This window comes from Rissa tridactyla, chromosome 4 (genome assembly GCF_028500815.1).
Source record: "Rissa tridactyla isolate bRisTri1 chromosome 4, bRisTri1.patW.cur.20221130, whole genome shotgun sequence".
NCBI classification, from domain to species: Eukaryota; Metazoa; Chordata; class Aves; order Charadriiformes; family Laridae; genus Rissa; species Rissa tridactyla.
In genome coordinates, this window is record NC_071469.1 from 28,345,488 (window position 1) to 28,367,945 (window position 22,458).

Here is a 22,458-nt window from a genome sequence, read left to right on the forward strand (position 1 = left end):
AGGCGGCGGCGCAGCCCGCTCCGCTGTCACTGCCGGGGCTGGCCTGACACCTAGGGGACAGTGCGGGCACTGCCGCCTTCCCCCGGGCCCCGCACGGCGGCACCGCCACGGCCGCCCCGGGCTCAGTGGGTTAGTAGGGCTTTACTACCGGTAAGTGAGCTCCAATTGTAAAATGATGGGCACGGAGCCCTCCCGGCCCCAAGCCTTGGTATTCTGGAGTAAAATCTTGCGGGTTTGGTGTACACTTCTAAGTAGTTCTTCCTCGGTACGTAGGAACAGTCAAGAAAAGCTAATTACATTTTAGGAATGATGAGGAAAGGGAGAGAGAACAGAAAACCCCATAGTGTTATGCCCAGCATGTGCAAACTACCTAACATCTCAAATGCTCTCTGCCGTTCTGATTCTTTGTCTCAAACCCCACATACTCCATATGTGAAGGGGACACTGACTGCAGGCACAAATTCGGGAAGTCACAGACATCAGAGAGCACAGACCTGCTGGACTAATGAGTTAAAGCCCAGCAGTTGGTCACGTACTGAGAATAACTACTCAGCAGTTATACCAGCACCATCATGTCAACAGTCATGTTGACCTCTCATGAGGCACTGGAGCCACCAGTGCCGCCACCAGCCAACTCTAATTCAGAGATTTTTTTCCAGGTGGTTATTCTGCTGGGAAACACACAGGAACACCCAGAGCCTTACCAGATGGTAACCAGCTTCTTTTCCTTTCCACTGAAGGCTGGTCTTCCCAGAGGGGACAACATTTCACAGTTTTCTAAGTTTCTTGGTGGCATAGTCTATATTGGCAGTTGCACATGTCAAAATATACTTCCTGTGGCTCTGCTCATCTGTGTATTTTTACATTTTATAAATTCTATTTCTGTAGAAATATTAATATATACAAGGCCTTCATTCTTTCTTAGGAGTTGTTGAAGTCTTTTCCTTTTTTTTTAAACATTGGTTTTAAAAAAGCGGTTTAGTATCTGAGCCATTTAAAATCTGTTATGGCTTCCACACTTCTAGCATATTTTTTCCCATGGAGATATTTAATACAATTCTTATTACCCATAATGTTTTGAGCAACATTAGCTGTACTTTTGTATGAATTTAATTCTTCTCTTGCAAAGACCCCTGTGTCAGAACCGCTAAGTCTGGTAGGGGTTGTCTGCAGAGCACGTCCTTCAGTCTTTCTTTGTCCATCTGCTCTCCCTCAAAAGGGGATAATAAAAGTCATGAGTTCTCTTGGTTTCCTCATTCTTGCTTTTCGTTTGTTTCTGCAAATAAGCCAGCAGTAGTCAGCATGCAGTGAGACAGATTTGGTAACCAGCTCCAAAGGACCAATCTCTTCTGCCCCCAACCAAAAGGACCAGACTGTACAGGGACCTGCTGTGTAGTGGAACGTCAACTTTATTTCTACATTCAATAACTTAGACTTTCTGAGCTCCCTAATGCTGGGCCTCCCCAAGACCAGGGCCACTCTGAGCTTTCTTCCAGTATTTCTCCTACAGTCTTCCATTGTCTGACCTGCCTCCTTGCTTCATTTTTATGGCTCTTCCTTCTTTTCCTCCTCAATTTCCCCTTCCACAGGCTTCATTGCTGGCTTCTGCTCTTTTAAGTGACTGATTGAAAAGAAAAAGGGTGAAGCAATATTAATCTAGTAAAGTGAACCTTCCTTGTCAGCTATCTTAAAGCTGCTGAGAGGACCTTGAGGAAACAGCCTGAGGTGGGAACAGTAAGGACAGCAAAGGTCACAACTCTTCTGGCTGTTGTCTGTAGGATGAATATTACCACTAGCACACATTCTACAGTGCTAAAATGCATTAAGCAGCTAGATAAGAGTAGATATTGGTACTTCTTTTTCCCCATATATCAACTCAGCAGCAGTAATAGCACCAAATGCAGTCTTTGCTGACCATTGGGTTTTAATGGTACCTAATTTGCTCACTACTTAACCACAGTTCTCTAATTTGTGCCTAAAGTACTTGGGAACCCCATGTAATCTCTGATTCAAGATTAAGCAGGCTAAAGCCTGTCTAGCGTCTGAGCATGGATGCTTTTAGTATGGCACCAATGTATAAGAAGGAATAAAGACCGGATCTAGTAAAGTAATTTGCTTCTCTTTGAAAACATTAGGAAGCTAAGAAGTGAAGAGATATGCAAAACTGACCCATTGCTTCTAGCCTTAAAACTAGACTACAGCATATATTTAAACCCATCAATATGTCCTGAGGGATGGGAATATTTGGGCATGATTAATACGGCTTTCAGCTGACTAGTCACATGTCAGAACTGATGGGAAATCTAAGGAGAATTTGGGGTCCAATGACAAGCGGTTTAGCCTGCAGCGACTGACAACCTCCAAGGAGTTTGCTGCTGACTGCTCAGGCTCTCAGAACTTGGACATGATTGCTACAGGCACTAAGGAAGAAGCACTTTCAAGAGAATGAAAAGTTTTGTAGTTTGAAGGTGGGTTTCCAGGGAAAACTAGGTCTCCTAAGAAGAAGGATCAGAGAGAAGGAAAAAAAATGAGAATCCCTGAGGATGGAGGAAAAGGTCTGAAGGCACAGATATGCTTTCTTTGCAAACCTTACACTGGCTTCAGGGGGAGGACAGTGTTAAGCTGATGCTTCTCACACAGGCTTATGAGCATGAATGAAAATGCCATTCAGCTCTGAGATCCCCGCGCTCTCACAGCAAGTTTATCAAACAGAAAAATTAGACTGACTTGTAGTTTGACTCAGCAGGGCTTCTAAGCATGCAAGGTATTATTTCATTTACCTTTTACTTAGGTAAGCAACGGACTGGCCAAAAACATATGTGCCTTCGCTTTCTAAAGTGAATAAGGATATGTTTATTTGGTGTTGAGCCAAACCAAAAAAAGACAGGCCAGGACAGTAAGTGAAGGCACTCGCTCACCTATAGTCCACAACCCCTGTCCGATTCCGGTCAAACTGGCGCACTAGTTCCTCAGTTTGGTCTCGATTCAGTGGAATGCTTGATTGCTAAGAGGATAAGATAAATATTATCAAACCTGGGTATTTTCAAGTAGAAAAATACTCCATATCATACTGGGACCCGTCATCTTTTAATAGGTGAGCAGATGGCCTGGTGCATGGAAGAAGGGATGGAAAAAATCCAGAGTGGGGCTGGAGAGGCAATTTCACTCTTTTAGGATTAAAATAACAGTGTTTTGCATTTTTTTTGGTAAAACAGCATCATGGCTGGCTGACTATTGCTCCTCAACCCGAGCATCATGGTGGTTTTGGCAGGAAGAGAACTGTCTACTCAGTGTGTAGAGGCAAGGGTTTAAATGCCTCTTTTTTACTTCCCCATAGCAGTAACGTAATTATCTATCAAGATCCTGTATATTCTATACAAACAGCTGACCTTTGTGATTTTATAAAGCCTGTGATGCTCTAAAGTTGATCCATTATCACTGTTGCCATCTGAGGTATTTATTGAATGTCATAGCATTTCTGTTGGGTCTCAACTTTTGTTCACGGTTCAACTTTTGCAATGGGTGAATTTAACCTTTCGGTCTGAACAATGTCACCAGCAAGGCTGGCTGGTGGCTGTGCTGCAGCAGAGGAGCTCCCTGCCAGAAGAGCATCCTGGCTGTGCTTCCAGAGGCACACCTGCATCATGGCTCTCCGGAAGGCTGCCACAGGGATCTTCATGTTTCCATCCTTGTCAATAGTCCTAAAAAAGTCCCAGAGTTGTAGGTTGCGCTCTTTCAAGTAGTTCTAAGAGAAGCAGAGATAAAACATGGGCATAACCATGCAACAGCTACTCATACCTGCCTCTGGCTCTCCCCTTATTCTTCCATCTGTCACCCCGCCTTTCCTTGGCCTATCACTGAGATATATCAGTCCATAACTCCTTGTGCAGCCACGCTATTGTCAGAACAAAATCCTTGTGTTCAGGTTAATCCCATTCTTCTCAATTATACCTCCTTCTCCCCTTACCTTGGAACGGGACTCGGTAGTAAACCTGTTTCTTCTGATAATTGCATATGCTTATTTGGTCCTTATCCCAGCAGCCACTGCTTGGCTAGGCTGTCTAGTCCAGAGACAGTCCTCTCCCCCAGATCTCTGATCACTTTAGTTGATCTTCTCTGAATTCCTGTCTGTTTGAGTGAAGATGCATCTGAGTACCTTAACTGCTGTTAAAAACTGCAAAGCATGCTAGTGTGAGCGTCACTAGCTGCGAAGCACAGCAGCACTGTCTGATGTGAGCTAACGGCCCAAGCTTTTGCTTAAGCTCCTCTGAAACCATATCTACAGTAAAGTCTCACCCAATTAGCTAAAAATCTGCACAGCAGCTAAGAAACACGGTGAAGTTGGTAGTGCAAGTGTGTTATTTAACTCAGCAGTGCTCAAGTGCTTGCATTGCCTTCCAGCAAGGAGGACAGCACCATCTGCTGCTGTCCATGGAAATTACAGACCTTGAAAAGCTAATTTCTATTTAGGACATATCCTACTTTTATGAAGCACATTAATTTTGATGCTAAAGCACAACTGTCAGTGAAGGGTTCTATGAAAGTTAGCTGTTGTGCTGGGCTTGTGATGAGGATGGATAGTCATTTGGATCAGACTTGAAATAAATCGGTGTGTTTTACACAGTGAGTAACCGTCTATTCAGATTTCCCCCCCGCCGCTGCGGTGCTTTCAGATCCCAAGACATTAGCTTCTCCTGAAGATCAAAGGATTTGCTTAGTCAGTTTGCATGGACTGAGATATGTGAACATTGTGACAGTCTTTGTGAATATAATTTTCTGAAGGAACTTGGCTGAATTTCCCACTTGGAAGAAAGCTTACCCCTTCCAACCTCCATCCCTCCAAATACTGGGAGTGTGTGTACTATGTACAGGACCCAAATTCAGCAGCTCACCTGAATCACTTTCATGGGATTTGGATGCTGCTTGGGGATCTTGGTGATACAGCCTTCGATCTCACCATAGATGACATGTAGTTCAGGACGTGTTTGACACACCAAATTCAGCAATTTGATGAAAGTTTCATCCACCAACACATTCTGGTACATAGGAGGAAGGAGAGTGCAGTCAGTGTGGACACCCAAAGAACAACAAAGACTTGTTTGTATTCACAAATCCATCTAAAGTCAACATTAACCATTCTCTCCCGAGGATGGTGTCTTCTCCTATCTCTTCGCTTTCAGGAATCCCATGGAGGCCTGACTCTAAATAAGTCTTATGCTTTCTCTTTTCAAGTGTCTGAGACAAAAAAGGGCCTACCAATTTATGTAGAAATTAGCTTAATGCAGCTAGATATATTAATCAGGTAAATGTCTACACTGAAGACCTTTTATGCCAGGTGATTCAAGTGATTCATATTCATCCCTGAGACAGTTTTACATGGGTCTCCTCTCCATTTGGTTAAGATGCAGATTGTAAGTTGCACAGTCAATGGCTAAAATGTACCATAGAGTTCTGCAAAAATAATTAAAAAAATCATCTAAGGGCTAAAATTATTAGTATGTCCAGGAATGTAGCTTTATAGCCCAGACAAGAAAGATGCACCTATCTGGAAAGGGTTGGGGTGTCTCCAAATGAAAAGAACTTTTGGTAAAGCTCTGTTTCATTGCGTAACCCTAATAGGAAGCTCCAGTCGGCAGTACAAGACTTGACGTTTGTTTTTTCTGAAGAATTTCAAACCGGGTAGTGACAGCTCAGCATTTCAGAGCTCACACTGTGAGTTTTCTGGTTTAGCACATAAAGAATGGGCAGCAGCACAGTGTCCTGATTTAGGGTTTGGGGATATTAGAAAGTGAACTATCAATGCAAATATTGTTGATGTCACTGTAATTTATTCTTCTAAATTTAAGTTACGACAAACTTGCATTTGCCTTAACTGATCTTTTAAAAACATTATTATTATTTTGTTCATACCCATGATGTTCCCATTGTTCATTTATTATGTTAGTTATATATTTAATTGTTGGAAATTTCAAGGCAGTTCAGGAACTTCATGAAAGCTTCTGTTTTCTGTCTTTGTGGGAGGTTCCCAAGGCATCAAGCACTGTATTTTTCCCAAAGTTTATATACAAAGTCTCCCAATACTTTCTTATAGCTTCTTTTTAGAAGCTTAAGACCTACAGTTCTTAAGATCCATCTAGAAGCTTATGATCCACTGTGCAGGGAGTTCTTGACTGTTACTACTCGAAGACATGAGTCTGGGTCTGGCTGGGCTTACTATCTTGCATTCAGCACCAACAGCTTTATGGATGCAGAGTGTCTCTCTGAAGAAGCCAGTCAGACGTTGCTGTACCAGTCCCACTAGCAGAATGTCCTGGTCCTCAGAACTCAGCACAGGAGATCTCGAGCTGGCCCTGCTGGCTGCCAGCTCTCTCCAAAGCTTGCCAGCCTGGGCTTGACCCCATGAGAAAGCCAGTGGACCTCAGAAGCAGCATAGCCAAAGCACCGTGTCTGGCCTAAGAAACTGCGCCTTGGTCAGGCAGCACCTGGAGGGAGCCAGCTTGTGCGTTTCTGCATCTTTCACACAGTCAGTTCACAGTCCAGAAAAGAAAAACAATGGTATTTGCTTTTGCACTGTGCTGGTTAACATGAGCGTGTGCTGGCTATGTTGATTTATGACTTCTGTAAAGTATTTGGTAGTATCTGCAAATTGAAACCCTATAAAGAGTAGATTATGAAAAGAATGTTTGGAACAGTCATGCTTAGATATGTTGTCAGAAATAATGAACTGTTGTTAAAAATGTACCTTTCTATTGCTTCGCCTTTGCTAGGTGCTGTCAAAACCAGGCAAAGATTTCTAGATATGATCCTCATTCAAAATTCCTCTTACAGACACATTAATTATTCATTCTTTAAAAGTCAAGATAAACTTTTATCACTAGGAAAAGGGGCAGAAGAGGCTTTTGTTTATGTCTTCCCTTAAGTTTCCTATAAAAGATTAAAACCTTTACTAATTTCTTAAAGGTTTAAGACAGCATAAGATCTTTGGAGCTGTATGTTTGCAAATACTCTGAATTGAAATGCAAGACTCCCTACATCGCAGGTGGAATGAAGTCTGTCAGACAGATTAGATGTTTGCCTACAAGCATGTTATTGGGATACTGAAATGTCATTGTAAATTTATGCCATTGACCATTTATCTTGTGAAATGCCAGGTAATTTAGGCTTCTTGAAGGGTGAAGTGAAGAGAGCATCTGTTAACTCTAAAAAGCAGAAATGCATAGTGAGATTTAGGTTGGACTGAAGATTCTTAATGTTAATTAACTCTTTGCCTCAAAATTCCTTGAGTGTCTCCTTTTAAATAAATGCATTTCAATAATTTCTTTAATTTCTCAGAATTTAGCTAAAATATATTACTCTTTCCAAGTTTATGAATTGTTTAGGTTATTAGTAATAAAACTAGCAGAACCACATATACTGTAATGAAGTCCTCCTTTACCCCCACACAGCCCGTTTTAGTTTTCCTTTGCAGAACGAGTCCTGACTCCTTGCAGATTTGGCAAATAATTCTCTTTGATCTTAATTTATGCAGGAAAAATTGCCTGCCCTAGAGGAATGCCTGTTCTTCAGATGATGTCTGTTGAAAGCCCTCGATAATCTCAGGAAAGACCATAGATGCACATTATTTATTCTGCTTTGGTTTAGTTTCTTTCTTTAATACAGTAACCACAAGACAAAGATACACAAGCAGATGTAACTTAATTACAGCCCATTACGTCAGTCTCCAAAACTGCCCATGAAGGTTTTTTTAGCTTGTTTCAAGTGTGAACATATTATTTATGTTCCAACTCCCAAACCTAATCTTTGTCAAAATGCTCTTTCTTTTAACTATGATGGTCCCAAAGGTAGATGGAGGGCCCTGAGGCCCCTGACACTTTCTGTAACTGCTCCCATGAAGCACCATTGCATGGATGGGAAGGTCAGGAGTGGGCTGGTGTATGGCCAGGTCTCTCCCCAGCACTGGTCTGGAATGCAAGCCCTGCCCTCACTCAGGAGCTCAGAAGCATTTCTGGGTCTCCTATTTTAGAAGCAGCACGTGAGGTTACAACAATATGTGCCGTGTTCACAACTTGCTACGCAGTAGCATACTAAGATTTGGCCGCTTTGATGTTTTTTTTTCCTTCCACACCAGCCTTTTAATGTTTTGGGGTGTTTGGGTTTTTTTTGTTTTTCTTTTTTTTTAATAAAATTGCTTTGCTTTCAATGCCTTGAGGCATCCATCTTCTACTCTTCATACATACTGATGGGGTATCAAAGCACTTCACAGTATCTAGCATTTTAGGCTACCCTGGAGGGAGATGGCTCAGGGGATGAAGAGAATTCATCCTCTAGTGGGAATTCACTCCTTGTTCTTGTTCTGCTATTGCAAAATGAAAGGGAGTGAAATGCAGTGATACTAGAGGCACCTCTCTCTAGAGCTAGACCAAAGTCCTGTAATTTCCACATGTCTCCTAGAAGGGCTGTCAAATAATAGCCTCTTTTTATTAATGGCTGTGCATAAATGAAACAAACAGTAAGTCTCAAAACAGTTTTGGCAGGAGGCAGCTCTGTGATCCACCCAGTTCCCAAGAATGTATTGTTTATGGTCCTGGAGGCTTTCCAGCACATAAGCTCTTACTGAGATGTTGATCTCCTCCATCATGGATTGGGGGTTCTTCCTGATAGATATGACTAGTTCAATGGCACCTTCCACGGTCAGGGGATTATTTGCCATCTGTAGAAGAAGAGACATAGATCCAGACATGGTGAGAATGAGGATTTCATGCCCTGGTACAAGGCATGCTGTAACTTCAAGGATGACCCTTACTTCCCATTCTTCAGCAGGGCGGTAGAATAACGGTGAATCCTTTCGATGGGATTGTCTGTTATCTGACAACCTCTTGTCTCTGTCCCACAAAACTCTACAATACAGCTTCCTAGTGGAGTTGCCCTCTCAGCTTCTCTCTGTCTCCTTGTGTGAAATTTCACATACCAAGTCCCTTATATCTGTCACCCAGGAGTATGTGATGTGGATTATATTCAGTCATGTGATGGGGAGAGGCTGAGGCAATGGACTGCATTTGAATGTGTGCTTGCTAGTAGGGCCCTCTGGATGGGGATGTGCCCTCGGGACATTTCCCATACCCTTGGGTCCTTTTAGCAGCACAGCAGATCAGAGCTCAAGCTCCTCCTTTAAGTCCTTTGTGTTACCAGCTCCTAAAACAATCTGTGCAGCTACACAGAGAGAGGAATACCTTGGTGTAAAGTAGGGTTAAGAGCAGACAGACGCTTTTATTTGCATAATCTAAAACAGCAGTCCCAAAGACTAGTGTGGTTGCAGTGATTTACAAGGACAGGGGTGTCCCAAGACACACCTACCTGAACAGCTTTAAAGATGCCCCCTCAACCACCATACTGCCATTTTCAGACTCTCAGGATGGTGATGTTAGATCTAGCCAAGAATGCAACTCTTAAGCAAGCTGACTTTTCTGAGATGAATTCCTAGAGAATGATCTGGGATTGACAAGATATGTTAGCTCTCAACTCTAACCCCTGAAGTCATCTTGGCTAGCCATTCAGTTTTGCCCTTTCCAGAATTATTGATGCCTAGTTTACTAGAAGGCAGTTTTGGCTTTCTTTTTCTAGGACTTGATAATATTCCTCTCCTTTAGGTAGTGCTGTGGCATTGCCCTGATATGACAATGACAGTTTGTCCTGTGTTTGAATAAATTTTTAGCAAATTATTAACACACTGAGAAAGGCATACTCTTGCCCACCCGCAAACTTCAGTGTGAACCTTTGCCTTAGGTTGAAATGCATATTACATGTACATATGCATTTGGCCCCCAGAAGGGCCAAAGCCTAACTGGAACTTAATCTGGCTACTGCTGTAAAAGACAATTTAAAAAGTTTCTATAAATACATTAACAACAAAAGGAGGACTAAAGAGAATCTCCATGCTTTATTGGATGTGGGCGAAACACAGTGATCAAGGATGAGGAAAAAGCTGGGGTACTTAATGCTGTCTTTGCCTCAGCCTTTAATAGCAAGATCAGCTGTTCCCTGGTCCAGCGCCCTGAGCTGTATGACAGGGATGGGGGGCAGAATGAACCCCCCATAATCCAAGAGGAAATGGTTAGCAACCTGCTACACCACTTACACACACAAGGCTTTGGGGCAGGATGGGATCCACCCAAGGGTACTGAGGGAGCTGGCAGAGGGGCTCACCAAGCTGCTTTCCACCATTTATCAGCGGTCCTGGCTAACCAGGGAGGTCCCAGCTGACTGGAAGATGGCAAATGTGATGCCCACCTAAAAGAAGGGCCAGAAGGAGGTTCTGGGGAATAACAGGCCTGTCAGTCTGACCTTAGTGCTGGGGAAGGTTATGGAGCAGATCATCTTGAGTGCCATTACATGGCACATACAGGACAACCAAGCGATCAGGCCCAGTCAGCATGGGTTTAAGAAAGGCAGGTCCTGCTTGACTAACTTGATCTCCTTCTATGAACAAGATGATCTACTTAGTGGATGAGGGAAAGGCTGTGGATGTTGTCTACCTAAGCTTTACTAAAGCTTTTGACACCATTTCCCACAGCATTCTCCTGGAGAAAAAGGCTACTCATGGCTTGGAAGGGTGTACGCTTCGCTGGGTAGAAAACTGGCTGGATGGCCAGCCCAAAGAGTTGTGGTGAATGGAGTTAAATCCAGTTGGCGGCCAGTCACAAGTGGTGTTTCCCAGGGCTCGGTATTGGGGCCAGTTCTGTTTAATATCTTTATCAACGACTTGGATGAGGGTATAGAGTGCACCCCCAGTTGGGAAAGAGTGTTGATCTGCTTGAGGGTAGAAAGGCTCTACAGAGGGATATGGACAGGCAGAATCGATGGGCCAAGGCCAATGGTATGTATGAGATTCAACAAGGCCAAGTGCCAGGTCCTGCACTTGGGTCACAACAACTCCATGCAGCGCTACAGGCTTGGGGGAGTGTGGCTGGACAGATGCCTGATGGAAAAGGACCTGGGGGTGTTGGTCAACAGCTGGCTGAATATGAGCCAGCAGTGTGCCCAGGTGGCCAAGAAGGCCAACAGCATCCTGGCTTGTATTAGAAATAGTGTGGCCAGCAGGACTACGCAAGTGACTGTCCTGCTATACTCGGCACTGGTGAGGCCACACTCAAATACTGTGTTCAGTTTTGGGCCCCTCACTAGAAGGAAGACATTGAGGTGCTGGAGCTGGAGAAAAGGAGGCTGAGGGGAGACCTTATTGCTACTACCTGAAAGGAGGTTGTAGTGAGGTGGGGATCGCTTTCTTCTCCCAAGTAACAGGTGATAGGACACTTTGGGGTGATAACGGGTGTGGGGTTATGCCAAGCCAGTCCTTGGGGTTTTGTTTGAGGGAAGAGTGGAACTTAGTTGCCCTGGAAGAAATTCACGGGATAGAATTTCCTTCTGCTCTTCTCACCTTCAATGCAGAGCAATATTAATTTCCTCCAGTTCTAGCTCAGACAGCTCACCTCTGTCTTCTGTCCCTCCTGACTCAGATCTTTCTACTCCCTCTGTTTATTCCTCCAGTCATGCCTGGTCTTTATTTTACCTTCAGGATTTGGAGTTTTCCATTGACTTCAAGGCCCCTGCAGAGCTTCTTGGCTCCCTCGTTGTTGATCTGGTTGTTGCTGATATCCAGGTGAACCAGCACTTTATTGACTTTGAGAGCTTCTCCTAGGGCCAGCGCTCCCTCATTGCCAACACCATTCCAAGAAAGGTTGAGTATTTTCAGTGCACCATTGCCCTCCAGGGAGAGAAGAAGAGGGATCTTAGCTTCTGCCTGCCCATCTTCTGTACCACTCTATCCTTTCTTGCCTGGCTGAGACAGGAGCATCCCTCAAGTCACACCCAGGCATCCCAATGAATCCAACATCTCTGCAATGTCACCAGGGTTTCTCCATCTACATAAGTCAACAGACCTACTCACTGCTTTGGTCTTTCTCATGCTGCTTACTGCCACTGTCAGTAGGACGAGCCTTGCTAGGGCTACTGAATCCTGCTCAGACATCAGGGATTTGAGTTTCCAATCAGTGTTTCAAGCAGCTCCTGGTAATAATCACTGTGAAGGGTATCACAAAACAGGGGCATTCCTACCCTGAGACCTCTGCCCAGTGCTTCTGTCCCCTTCCTCCACAGGTGGTTCCAGCTCAGGTCCAGAATCTCCAGTGTTGTGTTGCTGGCTAGGAGACAGAAACTGAGATGTTAGCTCATGAGAGTAGTCTGGACACAGCTGCTGACACACACTTAGGGACTAAGAGAAAGATTGCTGGGGGTTCAGAGAAAGTTTGCTGGGGATGCAGCAACAGCCTTCATTGATTGCAGGAGGAGGAACCTGTACCTACAGAGTCTTTGCTGTCCACAGCATGCAAAGAACAGAGAATGGGCTGTTGATCACAAGCAGAAAGGGAACACGGGTTTTTTTTTTCCTGGCTTAATCAAAAAATAAGTTGTGAAGGAGGAAGGTAGGGAGAGGGAGAGTTTCTTATATTAATAGACACTGTCTGTGTTTCTCACTGTGAAAAATGGCTGGGTTCTCCTTGACACATCTAAAATATCAAGACTCACTCTGCGTATATTCGATTAGCAGAAGAGAGGAATTCAGCTTCATATGGTAGCTGTGCCCAGCTGTATATGTGCCAGTGCCAATTCACATGCATAGCACACCTCGCAGTGTAAGTTCTACTTAGAGCAGGGTATGTGTGAATTAATTTTGTGTCTACTGCGACACTGGGAGGGGCAGCACTTGCTGCCAACACTTGCTTCTCATTTTCAGAGAGAATTTCTTATCCAGATTTTCCATGGATGGGAGGTTGGATGGAGGCAGATGGTGAGTTTAGCTGACTTAAAAATATTCCTTTAAGAAACAAAACAGAAAAGTAACAGATTCTGCAGTAATCTCTGCTACTCATGCCTCAAGTGAGCTGGAAGGAGAGAAAAGCTGTAAGACCTTTAGGTTTTGAGAGGCATTTTTCTGGGTGAGGAAGGTCACAAGTTTTAGTACTGATCTCTGCGTTGCCTGCAGGCTTGTCCGATACAGGGGCACAGTGCCTTGTCCTCCCTGCAGTTTTAATTGATCCATCTTTTAAAGACATGAACTGTAATTAGAAAGAGGCTCATATCAGTGGAAATACTGAACCAGGAGAAGGAAAGCGTTAATTAAACTGAAGGCTTTGTGTTAACACTGGATGCCCACAGAACAGGCTTGTGGCTGTTATGGTAGCAGGCATGTTGGACATTCAGAGGGAAGACGAGCCATCAGATATTCATTCGTCTTTCCCAGTGCACTAACAGCACCTGAGATTACTGAAGCACAGCAACTGTTTTGTTTGCTTTCCCTTTTCAGGGCTAATAGCACATTTTGTCTGAACAGATAAATTAGGCAGCTTAATTTTATTTCTTCCTAATCTGTTTCCCTTGCTGCTTGCTGTGCAATGGCTCAAACCATTAGGGTTTGGGCTACTTAAGAAAAATTTAAATCCCACCTGAACTTTGTAATTAAAAAAAAAAAAAAGCAAGCTTAAAACAAGCAACAGTTCTAATCCTATTAGATTTTAGTAAAATGCAGTTTTCTGCTTTATACTCCCTGAGGGACTTCTCTTTCAGGCCTCTTCTCTCTGACCCAGACTGCTCTGTTACTGTGGTTTCTCTCCCTGCATTTGTGTTCTGATACCTTGGTCATAGTGGCTGGAGTCACCTGTGGTGATGAGGGCAAGCCTGTGGACCCGGCAGAAAGCTCTAAATCTGGGCGCCCCATCCTTTGTAGTGACCCACCAGGCCATGGGGCATTTTTGCTGGAGAAGGAAATACATGTACACTGTGCTGATACTATCAAGTCCCCCAGTGCCTGCACTCCTGGCTTTGTGGGAGTAATAAATTAAGTTACCAAGCATCTGTCCCAGGAGCTGGCCTCCCTTCTCAGAGAACTTGTTGTGGCTGAGATCCAGCTCCTTCACTTGGTAATTGCCCTGCAGAGAGACAAATGTGCAGAGACAATGAGATCTTCCAGCCAGCTGTAACCAGCTGCCGCCCCAAGGCCCCCACATGGGGTTGAAACAGAGGGATATCAGACACACTTTAGTGCATGGGAGATCACCAGCATGGAGACTGTGGCACTGCATGTCCCAAAACAAAGCTTTGTCAGGCATATAACATCACAGCATTTATCTTCCCAAAACAGCAAAAGCAATGGGATTTTGTGTTGTGCAAACTTCCCTCACGCAGCTCATGTCTGGCCTGCAACACATCCTGCATTGCTGTTCCTGCCCCCGTTTCACTCCCACCATTGCACCCTAACCAAGAGCATTTTCGGATATCAGGTCCAGGCCTTTGTTCAGGGCAGCTTCTGGTGGTGCCGAATGATGCAGAGGCTTTGAGGCAGGAATTAACCAGAGAAGTCAAGCGTCTTCTTTTTACTGGAGAATTGCACAGTGACAGGAAGTTGGGTTACTTATGCTCCTTGAAAATTTTCTGTCACCCAGATGTTGTTCTGTTGTTCCGTTACGCAGTCCTGAAGGTTTCTCTCTCAGCCAGACTCACACAGCTGTCTTGAGAAAACGTTAATGAAGTTCATCCTGCTCTGTGTCCTCCCAGCCTCTCTCATTTCTGAAGTAAGCAAGAGGCACTTAGCAGAATTATGCCAGGAAATCGTATGGGCATTGCCAAGTGAAATCATGCCAAGCGAGCAGCAGCTTCAAGATGAGGAGAGCCTGTTATACAGCCAGGGCTGCAAATGACCTTGGATTTCAGGTAACTCACCATTAATGCCTCAGCAAAGTATGGTGCAGTCTCCTCTCCAAAGTTGTTTCCTGGGGAGGAAAAGTATGTTAACAGTGCACTGATCTCTCCCTTGGTCCTGTACAGGGGTCTGCAGAAAGCTGTGCTTTTAGGTGGAACCTCCAGTTAATCAGGCTGTAAGAAGTTAGTCATTATTGCACTTCACTCCATAGAGTAGAATTACCCCAGGATGTGGGACAAACTCCAGCACTTACCTAAGTTTCTAGTCAGGGACTGATTTTCAGAGGTGCTGGAGGTTGAACCAGCCAAATATTTAATCACATCACTATAAATCTGGATTTCCACTGTTACTCTGGGTTCCCATCAGAGACATACCTGAGAGACTGATTTTGCCCAAAATCTGACAAATATTCTCAGGATGAGAGACTGGAATGACACACGTGTTATTTCACTTCCACCGCCATCACTGTTACATACGGCCCACCTGAGAGCTGAAGAGCATGGAGGCTGGACATGTTATCCAAAAGCAAACTGGCAATGGCTTTAGCTCCTGCTGTGTCTAGGTTGTTATTGGAGATGTTCTGGAAGGAAAGAAGGGAGGATAAAAAGGGTAAGTGCAAAGAATGAATTAGCTTTATTGTCGTCTTAATGCTCAAATTATCAAGGGAATAATGCAAGATGAGCAATATGAGAAATGACAGCCAGACAGTAATTAACATGTGAGTTATAGGTTCGTCTAACCCTGTATCCTTCCTAGCAGGAATAAAGCCCTACAGCCACAAGTTTCACGTAGGTCTTTGTCTTCAGTGAACCAAGAGGCATTTGGCCAAGAATCTTTTCTTCCAGTGTAACACAGATCCCATAGACTATCAAAATGCATTTTGTATACCCCAGTTTCAGATCGAAGGAACATTCCTACCAGTTCCTAACTGAAAGTTTTGCATTATTCCCTTAATCTATTTAGAAAAGTTTCCCCATGTCATATTGGAGAATGAAAGTTCCTAACCAAAACATTTTTTCCGTTGGCTAAGCATGAACTAGAAAGACTTAGTTATGGTAATTATTGTCACATCTGCTAAAGAAGAGAACAGTTCCAGACTCACCAGACTGCCATTCCATGCACACTTCTGCTTTTCAGAAGCTTGTACTTTTTAAAAATGGAGCAGCATAAAATATCATGACTCTCAGAATGTGAATATTTTTGCATGGGAACAATGGTTATTTGGTTAAAATCGTAATGGAACGAATTGGTTTTCTGTTAGATGATTGAACTTGGTGAACAATAATTTTGGCTACAAACTATGTCAGATTGGGTACCAGTTTTTGAAGGGAGGAATTCTCTCGTAGCATCTCTGCTATGCATATGGCTCCTTCTGCCAGAATGCAGTTGTCTTCCAACTCTAGATGGGTGATGGTTGTATTGGACTGGGAAGACACAAAGGTAAACAAAGACACACAAAAAACTGCTGAAAAGTTAACGAAGGGGATAGTTTCCTCAGTTCAACAGACATTGGACATTTCCTCCAAACCTCAGAAAGCATTCCAGGTGCTGAGTAGGACAGTGATCAGGGGACGTGGCAGAGCCATGGCAGTGGGAGTTGGCATACAAGAGAGATGCTTTTTTGGAGAGGTTTTGAGTGGGTAGGACTTTCCATTGCTTTCTGCCAGCCTGGAGACCCAGGTTCAGATCCAAGCTCCAATTCAAGCATCCTGGGCCTGTCCATTGGTGAGTGTAGCACATCCCTATGCAGGACTCAGAGTTTGGGATAGCAAACCCTCCAGCCCTACTTCTGGCCCTGTAGGGGTTAGGAGCACTGGGGACTTGTGTCCCATGAAAAAGCATCAGTTTGCTTTTGGGGGTAACTCTAGCAAGGGCCAGCAGTTGCCACACAAGGCTTTCCTGTGCAGGGGATTAGAAACATTAGGGATGCTCAGAGCTCCTATGGGGAAGATATATGACTTTCTTGCCCACACTGTGTACTCAGTGATGGCTTCCAGGCCTGAGAGAGTCCTAAAATGGCTATCGTTCTTGAGAACAGTGGCTCCACTCTTACTGGCTACTCACCACCAGAGCAATAGCAATGGCTTTGACACCTTTGGGTCCTAGACCATGGTGGTTCAGGTTTATATAAGGCTTGGCCAAGTTCTGAATAAAGTGTGAGACAGGCACCACCTCCATCAGCCTGCATGCTTCCAGGTACAGCTCTGTGCCCATAATGTACACAAAGGTCTTCTCAGGATCTACAGAGAAAATGTGTATTGATGAGTGGTGCATTCAGTATCCTCCCTTCTCTTTTAAATAAATTAAGTAACTTAATAAAATTAACACCATGCAACAACAATAGGGTTTTACTCTTAAAGGGTTATCGTCCCCCTGGTTCTCCCCAGCCCTTTATCCGAGACCTCCAAGAGTTAATGTATCCTCCTTGCTTCTCCACTTGGCATCCAGTGACTTGCTGTAGCTTCTCACCAGTCTGCAATGTGACTAAACCTTTCTTGGTGTAATTGAGAATTCTTGACATCAGGCAGAAACATTTTCATCTTTTTTTTTTTTCCTTAAAACTCTTAATTGAAGCACACAGATGATATTGCCAACAGAGCTAGGGCAGCTCAGAACATTTTGGCTTACAACCAGCAGAAAGAATCCCAGCATTCTCATCTTGGCCATTGGGTGTTGTTGACACAGCTGCAGTGAGACATATCAGTGCAGCTGGCGGCTGTATTTCCACAAAAACCTGTCATTTGGAATTCCTTCATCAAACCCCATACTTCGAGCTCATATTTCTCGATGTTGTTATATGCATTCAATGGTCTGACCTCAAGACAAATTCCCCTCTCGTCAAAGCCATTTTCCAGTTCAATCCGAGGCCTCTAACAGAACAGTCTTTTTTTCTTGCATTCTTATGTTTTTTTTTTATTTTCCTTCCATTTATAATAAGTTAAAAATTTCTTATCCTAAATTATGGTCAAATCCTACTGCTAAGAAAATGAGTGCAAGGCTTGTTTAGCCAGAGGACTGACTTCACTAGGCAGGAGATAAGAGGAGAGACACCAGAAAAGGCTAGGACAGTTGTGGCAAACCTATGGTACACAGACCACAATTGTTATGCAGTGTTTCATCGGGAGCACAAAACCAGGGCCTTAGTCCCACCACTGGTTTCAGCGGTCTGGTCTGGCAATGTTGGTTACTAGGGACTAGAGGAGAGAAGAAGGAACAAAGGAATAGCCATGGTCTACAGAAAGCAGCTGAAGGAAGATGCTTGACATCAAAGGGAGAGCCCTTATAATTCTATGATTCTATTGCTTAGTGATATGGTTTAGTCATGGTTTTTGTCAGAGTTAGGTTGATGGTTGGACCACATGATCTGAAAGGTCCCTTCCAACCTAGGCAATTCTATGATTCTATGATTCTAGAGGGAAATTCACCCCCCTCCCCCCTTTATGAATTGCCAGATTATGTGTGGTTATGAGGACCCTGGCAGGGGTGTGTCCTTGGTCTCCATTTTGGTTACATACCAGTTGGTAGGTGCAGCTCTGACTGTAAGGGAAAGGCTAGTGAGGGCACATGGTCAGAAAACATTCACCTTCAACCTCTAGGTCGGTGTCAGAGCCTTCTATGTCCTTCTCTGCTGAGGCGTCAGCCAGCGACACAGACACTGGAGACTCACTGGTATTGGACGCCTCTTCATTCTGGTCTGCTATCCAAACAGATTCATTTTGTCAATGCAAGCCCAGCAGAGATGTGATTCCCTGGATGTGACAGACCTCCCACTGAAGCCTATGCCCCTCTTTGACATGCTGCAGATGCACCCCTTTCCCAGCCCCGCTTCATGCCTGCCGCTCCCTGTGCATTGTGTACTCATGCAGTGCTGGCCCTGGTGTGGGGACGGGCTCGCTCTGGGGCTGCAGATCTGCAGAGCGGCCATGGCTTGGCAGCTTTTGGAAAGAGTGTTCCCCAAACTCTGCAGCCCGTGTGCGGGGGACTCACAGTTGACCCACATTAGGTCTTTGTTCCTTCATGAGCTGCCTTTCTCCTCTTTCTCAATTTCTGAGCCCACCGGGCAAAGCAAATTTCCCCTCTTCATCCCATTTCCCCACCGACTGACAAGCCAAACCCATGCTGGTTCCTCCTAGCTGTCCTGAACTGACTCACACTTCCCCAGACACAGGCAGGACACTGTTGGCTGACTTTGTGATCAGACTGGGAATGCTTTGTAGTACTCTTCCAGCATGGCAGAAGAGAAAGTGTTTGAGTGCTATTGTATATTGGGACTGAGTGTAACTAGACCCACTGGAAGTGATACAGCTTCTCTTGCCCACAATTCATAATTTATTTTACAGTTAGAGAGAAGGAGAATTTGGAAAATTCCTTTTTAAGAGGAATAAATCCATAAAAAAATAATGAAGAGTAATTTTGCCAAAATAATTTCTGGCTAATAACATAATACATATTTTTTCCTACTCTGAATCTTCCTTTTCATCCCTCGTCTCTGCTTTTACTACCTTCTTCCCTTACCCCTTATTTCCCTTTAGAGCTCCAGGCTGTTGACCTGTAATTTTGTACCCTTCTTGGGTGTCACTTAGCATTGATGTGTGACATGGAGCTTGCAGTTTGGCTGTTCATTCAGACCTATGTGAGGGAAAGACTGGCTAGCCGGCACCCACATCACCGCATTTCAACCAGCCCTGCAGCTGCAGCTCCTTCATTGGGGGTTGGACTAGATGATCTCCAGAGGTCCCTTCCAACCCTGTGATTCTATGGTTCTATGATTAAGACCTTTTCCTTCTGCCAGACTTTATTTTTTCAAATGATGTGTTTACTTGCATTACTTTAGTGTGAGAAAGACAAAAGAAAGGGCACAAATAGGTCTAAATCCCATGTAAAGAACTCGTGAGACAAGTGGAACCAACAAGTAGAACCAAAGATTTGGGACATTATGATAGTACCCACTGATCCTCTTTGCTTAATGGCTCTACAGTGCTGGACATCCTGATGAAAATAAACTTCCCACTCTGGGGAACAGACTGTCTACGCTATACAAAGCTCATCCAGACTGTATCATCCCCCAATAACGTGTCTGTGACGTGCTCAGTACGTCAGCCAGTCCTGCAAGTGTGTGGGCTGAGCCTTCTGAGATAGATCCAGAAGTGGTCCCTCCATCGCTGTGAAGCTATAGAAGTTGGCACTGATACAGAAAATAATACTGTAATTCAAGCAAAAATTTGAAAAGCGTTGAATCATGATTGTTGGTGTTAAAACCAATGCAGTGGAAAGTGATAGGTCTGGCGACTCCTTTGTCACCCTCTCCTTTCCCCAGTGCTGGGGCTACAGACGCAGCTTTCTGGTCAGCCTGCTTCATGCATGGCTTTTACCAGTCGCAAACCAAGAGTAAGGAGGGGAGCTCACTCCATGTTTTGATGTGTGACTTGTGAGGGATGCATCCAGGTAACTGCAAATCCCTCCTCTCGTGCTAGGTTAACAACGCCTGTTGTCTGGGTATGTTGCTTTAGGTTGTCCCCTCATTTGTGTTGTACAAATACTCAATAAATCACAATAGCAATTTATACTTCAGTAGCTCTGTGGGGTGGAGAAAATGTTTCTTATCTTTTGCCTAGCATTGCAACAAGGTCCTAGTTCGTGGCACTGAACTAATGAAGTGGTCTCTCTTAGAATCACTCATTACTAGGAGCAAAGGTCAGATGAAGATTTTAACAAATTGTTCTTCTCCACCAGGATAAAATCTAATTGATATATACTAAGGAATTTCAGCTGTGAAAGGAAGGTTGTCCTCACTTCTTCATTCTAAACATCTGGCGTAAGAAATACATCAGAATAACAGCTCAACTGGGGCAACTCATAAAATGGAACATACATAGTATTTTGCAGTATGCAGACAAAATGATACAGCAAAAGTATCTGAGCAAAGTATTTAGGAATTAATATCCTAAATGTTGTCGTTTATTGAAAAATTGAGAAATTAGGTTTATTGTGGTTTGGAAAAAACTGTGTGTGCCTTAGCTTGGTCACCTGGTCAAGAATATCGCATCTTTATCTCCTATTTTAAGCCATGCCACTGTGGATACCAAAAGACTTTTAGAGAAATTATAAACAAATATGTTAGACATCTGTGGAAAAAAAGAAATAGAATGCATATTTTTTTTCTCCATCCTAATATAAATAATTTAGACCAAGAAAAAAGCAAACCAACCAAACATTTTGACAACATTTTGCCTCTGGAATAGGGTAGAATTAACAATGATACCATTCTCCTCACTGCTACTGTCAGTCAAATTCAGCCAGCATTTTTCCCACAATTATTTAATCCAGTATGTAAGGGAAAATGCCAACCAACTATTAACTGACCAGGTATTTCCTAGTGATAATACTTTTTAATAGTGTCAAAAACCCACGAGAAATACTAATTTTAATATAATTGTTTGGGCTCGATAGCAGGTAATTAATTTTGTCAGATCCCACTTAAGGAGTGAAAGTTTCATGAGTTCATAGCCAAGAGCAGAAACCTTGTTTGCAGAAAAGCTATTTAAAAGCGACTAATCCCAAATAGGCAATGAATTATTATTGCTGGATCAGAAAACCCCCCAGAGCTACCTTTACAAAAAAAAAGAAAGGATATTTAGACAAATATTTTGAAACAATGGAAAATATCTGATAAAGGATATAATCTATTAGAACAACCTATTAGGGAAAATTATTATGTGACACTTCATAAATTGCATTATATTCTATTTAAATACAGAAAAATAAGAACCAAAGAGAGGAGAAGTCCCACATAACTGACTACCTTACAGTAATTGCATTATGAAGGAAAATAAGAAATTAATTTGTAATGACTGAGTGACAGGCCAAAGAAGGCTTTGGGTTTTGCGAGGAAGCGTTATGCTAAGCTAGGAAGTCAGGCCAAAATGCTGCGAGCAGACCCGGAGGCGGACTCTGCTATGCACAAGCATGGCCTGACAGCAGCTGGTTCAGAAAACTCTTCTGCCCCTCGATCCCTGCCTGTCCTTTGGGGCGATGGAGGGCTCAAACAGGATCTGGTCTCAGAAAGTGCTGAGCTCCAACATCTCCTGTAGGAATTAGGGGCAGCTGGGTGGAGTTGCCTGGCAGCTGGTACTGACAAGCCCTCTTCTGATGCATTTTACTTTTTCCGAGCTGCTCCTGGATGGCAGCTCCTGTCTCAGGGCACTGGCACCCTGTTTCTCCTCATTGCTGCCTGGCATGCGGAAGGGAAGCCTTCCCACCTGGTGATCAGCCTGCAGCAACCTGTGTCCCTCTTGAGTGCTGGAGATTTTCCTTTGGCCATTCCCAACTATTCTGAAGTGAGTTTGCTGGTAACTAAATGGCGCACCTGCGTCCTTCTCAGTCTCATTCTCCATCTCACCACCAGCGAGCAGCGGATTCATTTGGTTTTTCTCTTCTGTAAATGAAGAGTTCACAGCCATCTCCGAGACCCTGTTAAGTTCCTCACACCTACACGCAAAAAGCACAGCCACTTGGCTACAATTAAAAAATCTCCAGGAGGAATGGTGACACCTGTAAGATCTGTGTTCTTGATTTACACTGCTTGTGAACAAGAGAATCCCATTTTCCACTTGCAGGAGCTGGCCAGGTGTCATAAGAAAGCCCTTCGGAGCCTGTGGCCACCCTAACCCCACATCCTGCCACCGCCACCCTTCTGTGACCTCACC

General features: G+C 43.9%; 1 protein-coding gene across 1 annotated transcript; it reads right to left on the reverse strand.

Annotated features, from left to right (window-relative positions):
- Nucleotides 1-1,545: 1,545 nt before the first annotated feature.
- Nucleotides 1,546-22,212, reverse strand: LRRC74A (leucine rich repeat containing 74A). The gene is made up of 14 exons (XM_054197953.1): nt 22,119-22,212; nt 18,336-18,449; nt 16,817-16,992; nt 16,069-16,176; nt 15,236-15,332; nt 14,773-14,822; nt 13,901-13,982; nt 12,112-12,197; nt 11,567-11,761; nt 8,615-8,710; nt 4,893-5,036; nt 3,638-3,745; nt 2,919-3,004; nt 1,546-1,621 (listed from the first exon to the last, which is right to left on the reverse strand). Exons 1-14 carry the CDS (start codon nt 22,210-22,212, stop codon nt 1,546-1,548), a joined length of 1,512 nt encoding a protein of 503 aa, XP_054053928.1.
- Between the last annotated feature and the right edge of the window lie 246 nt (nt 22,213-22,458).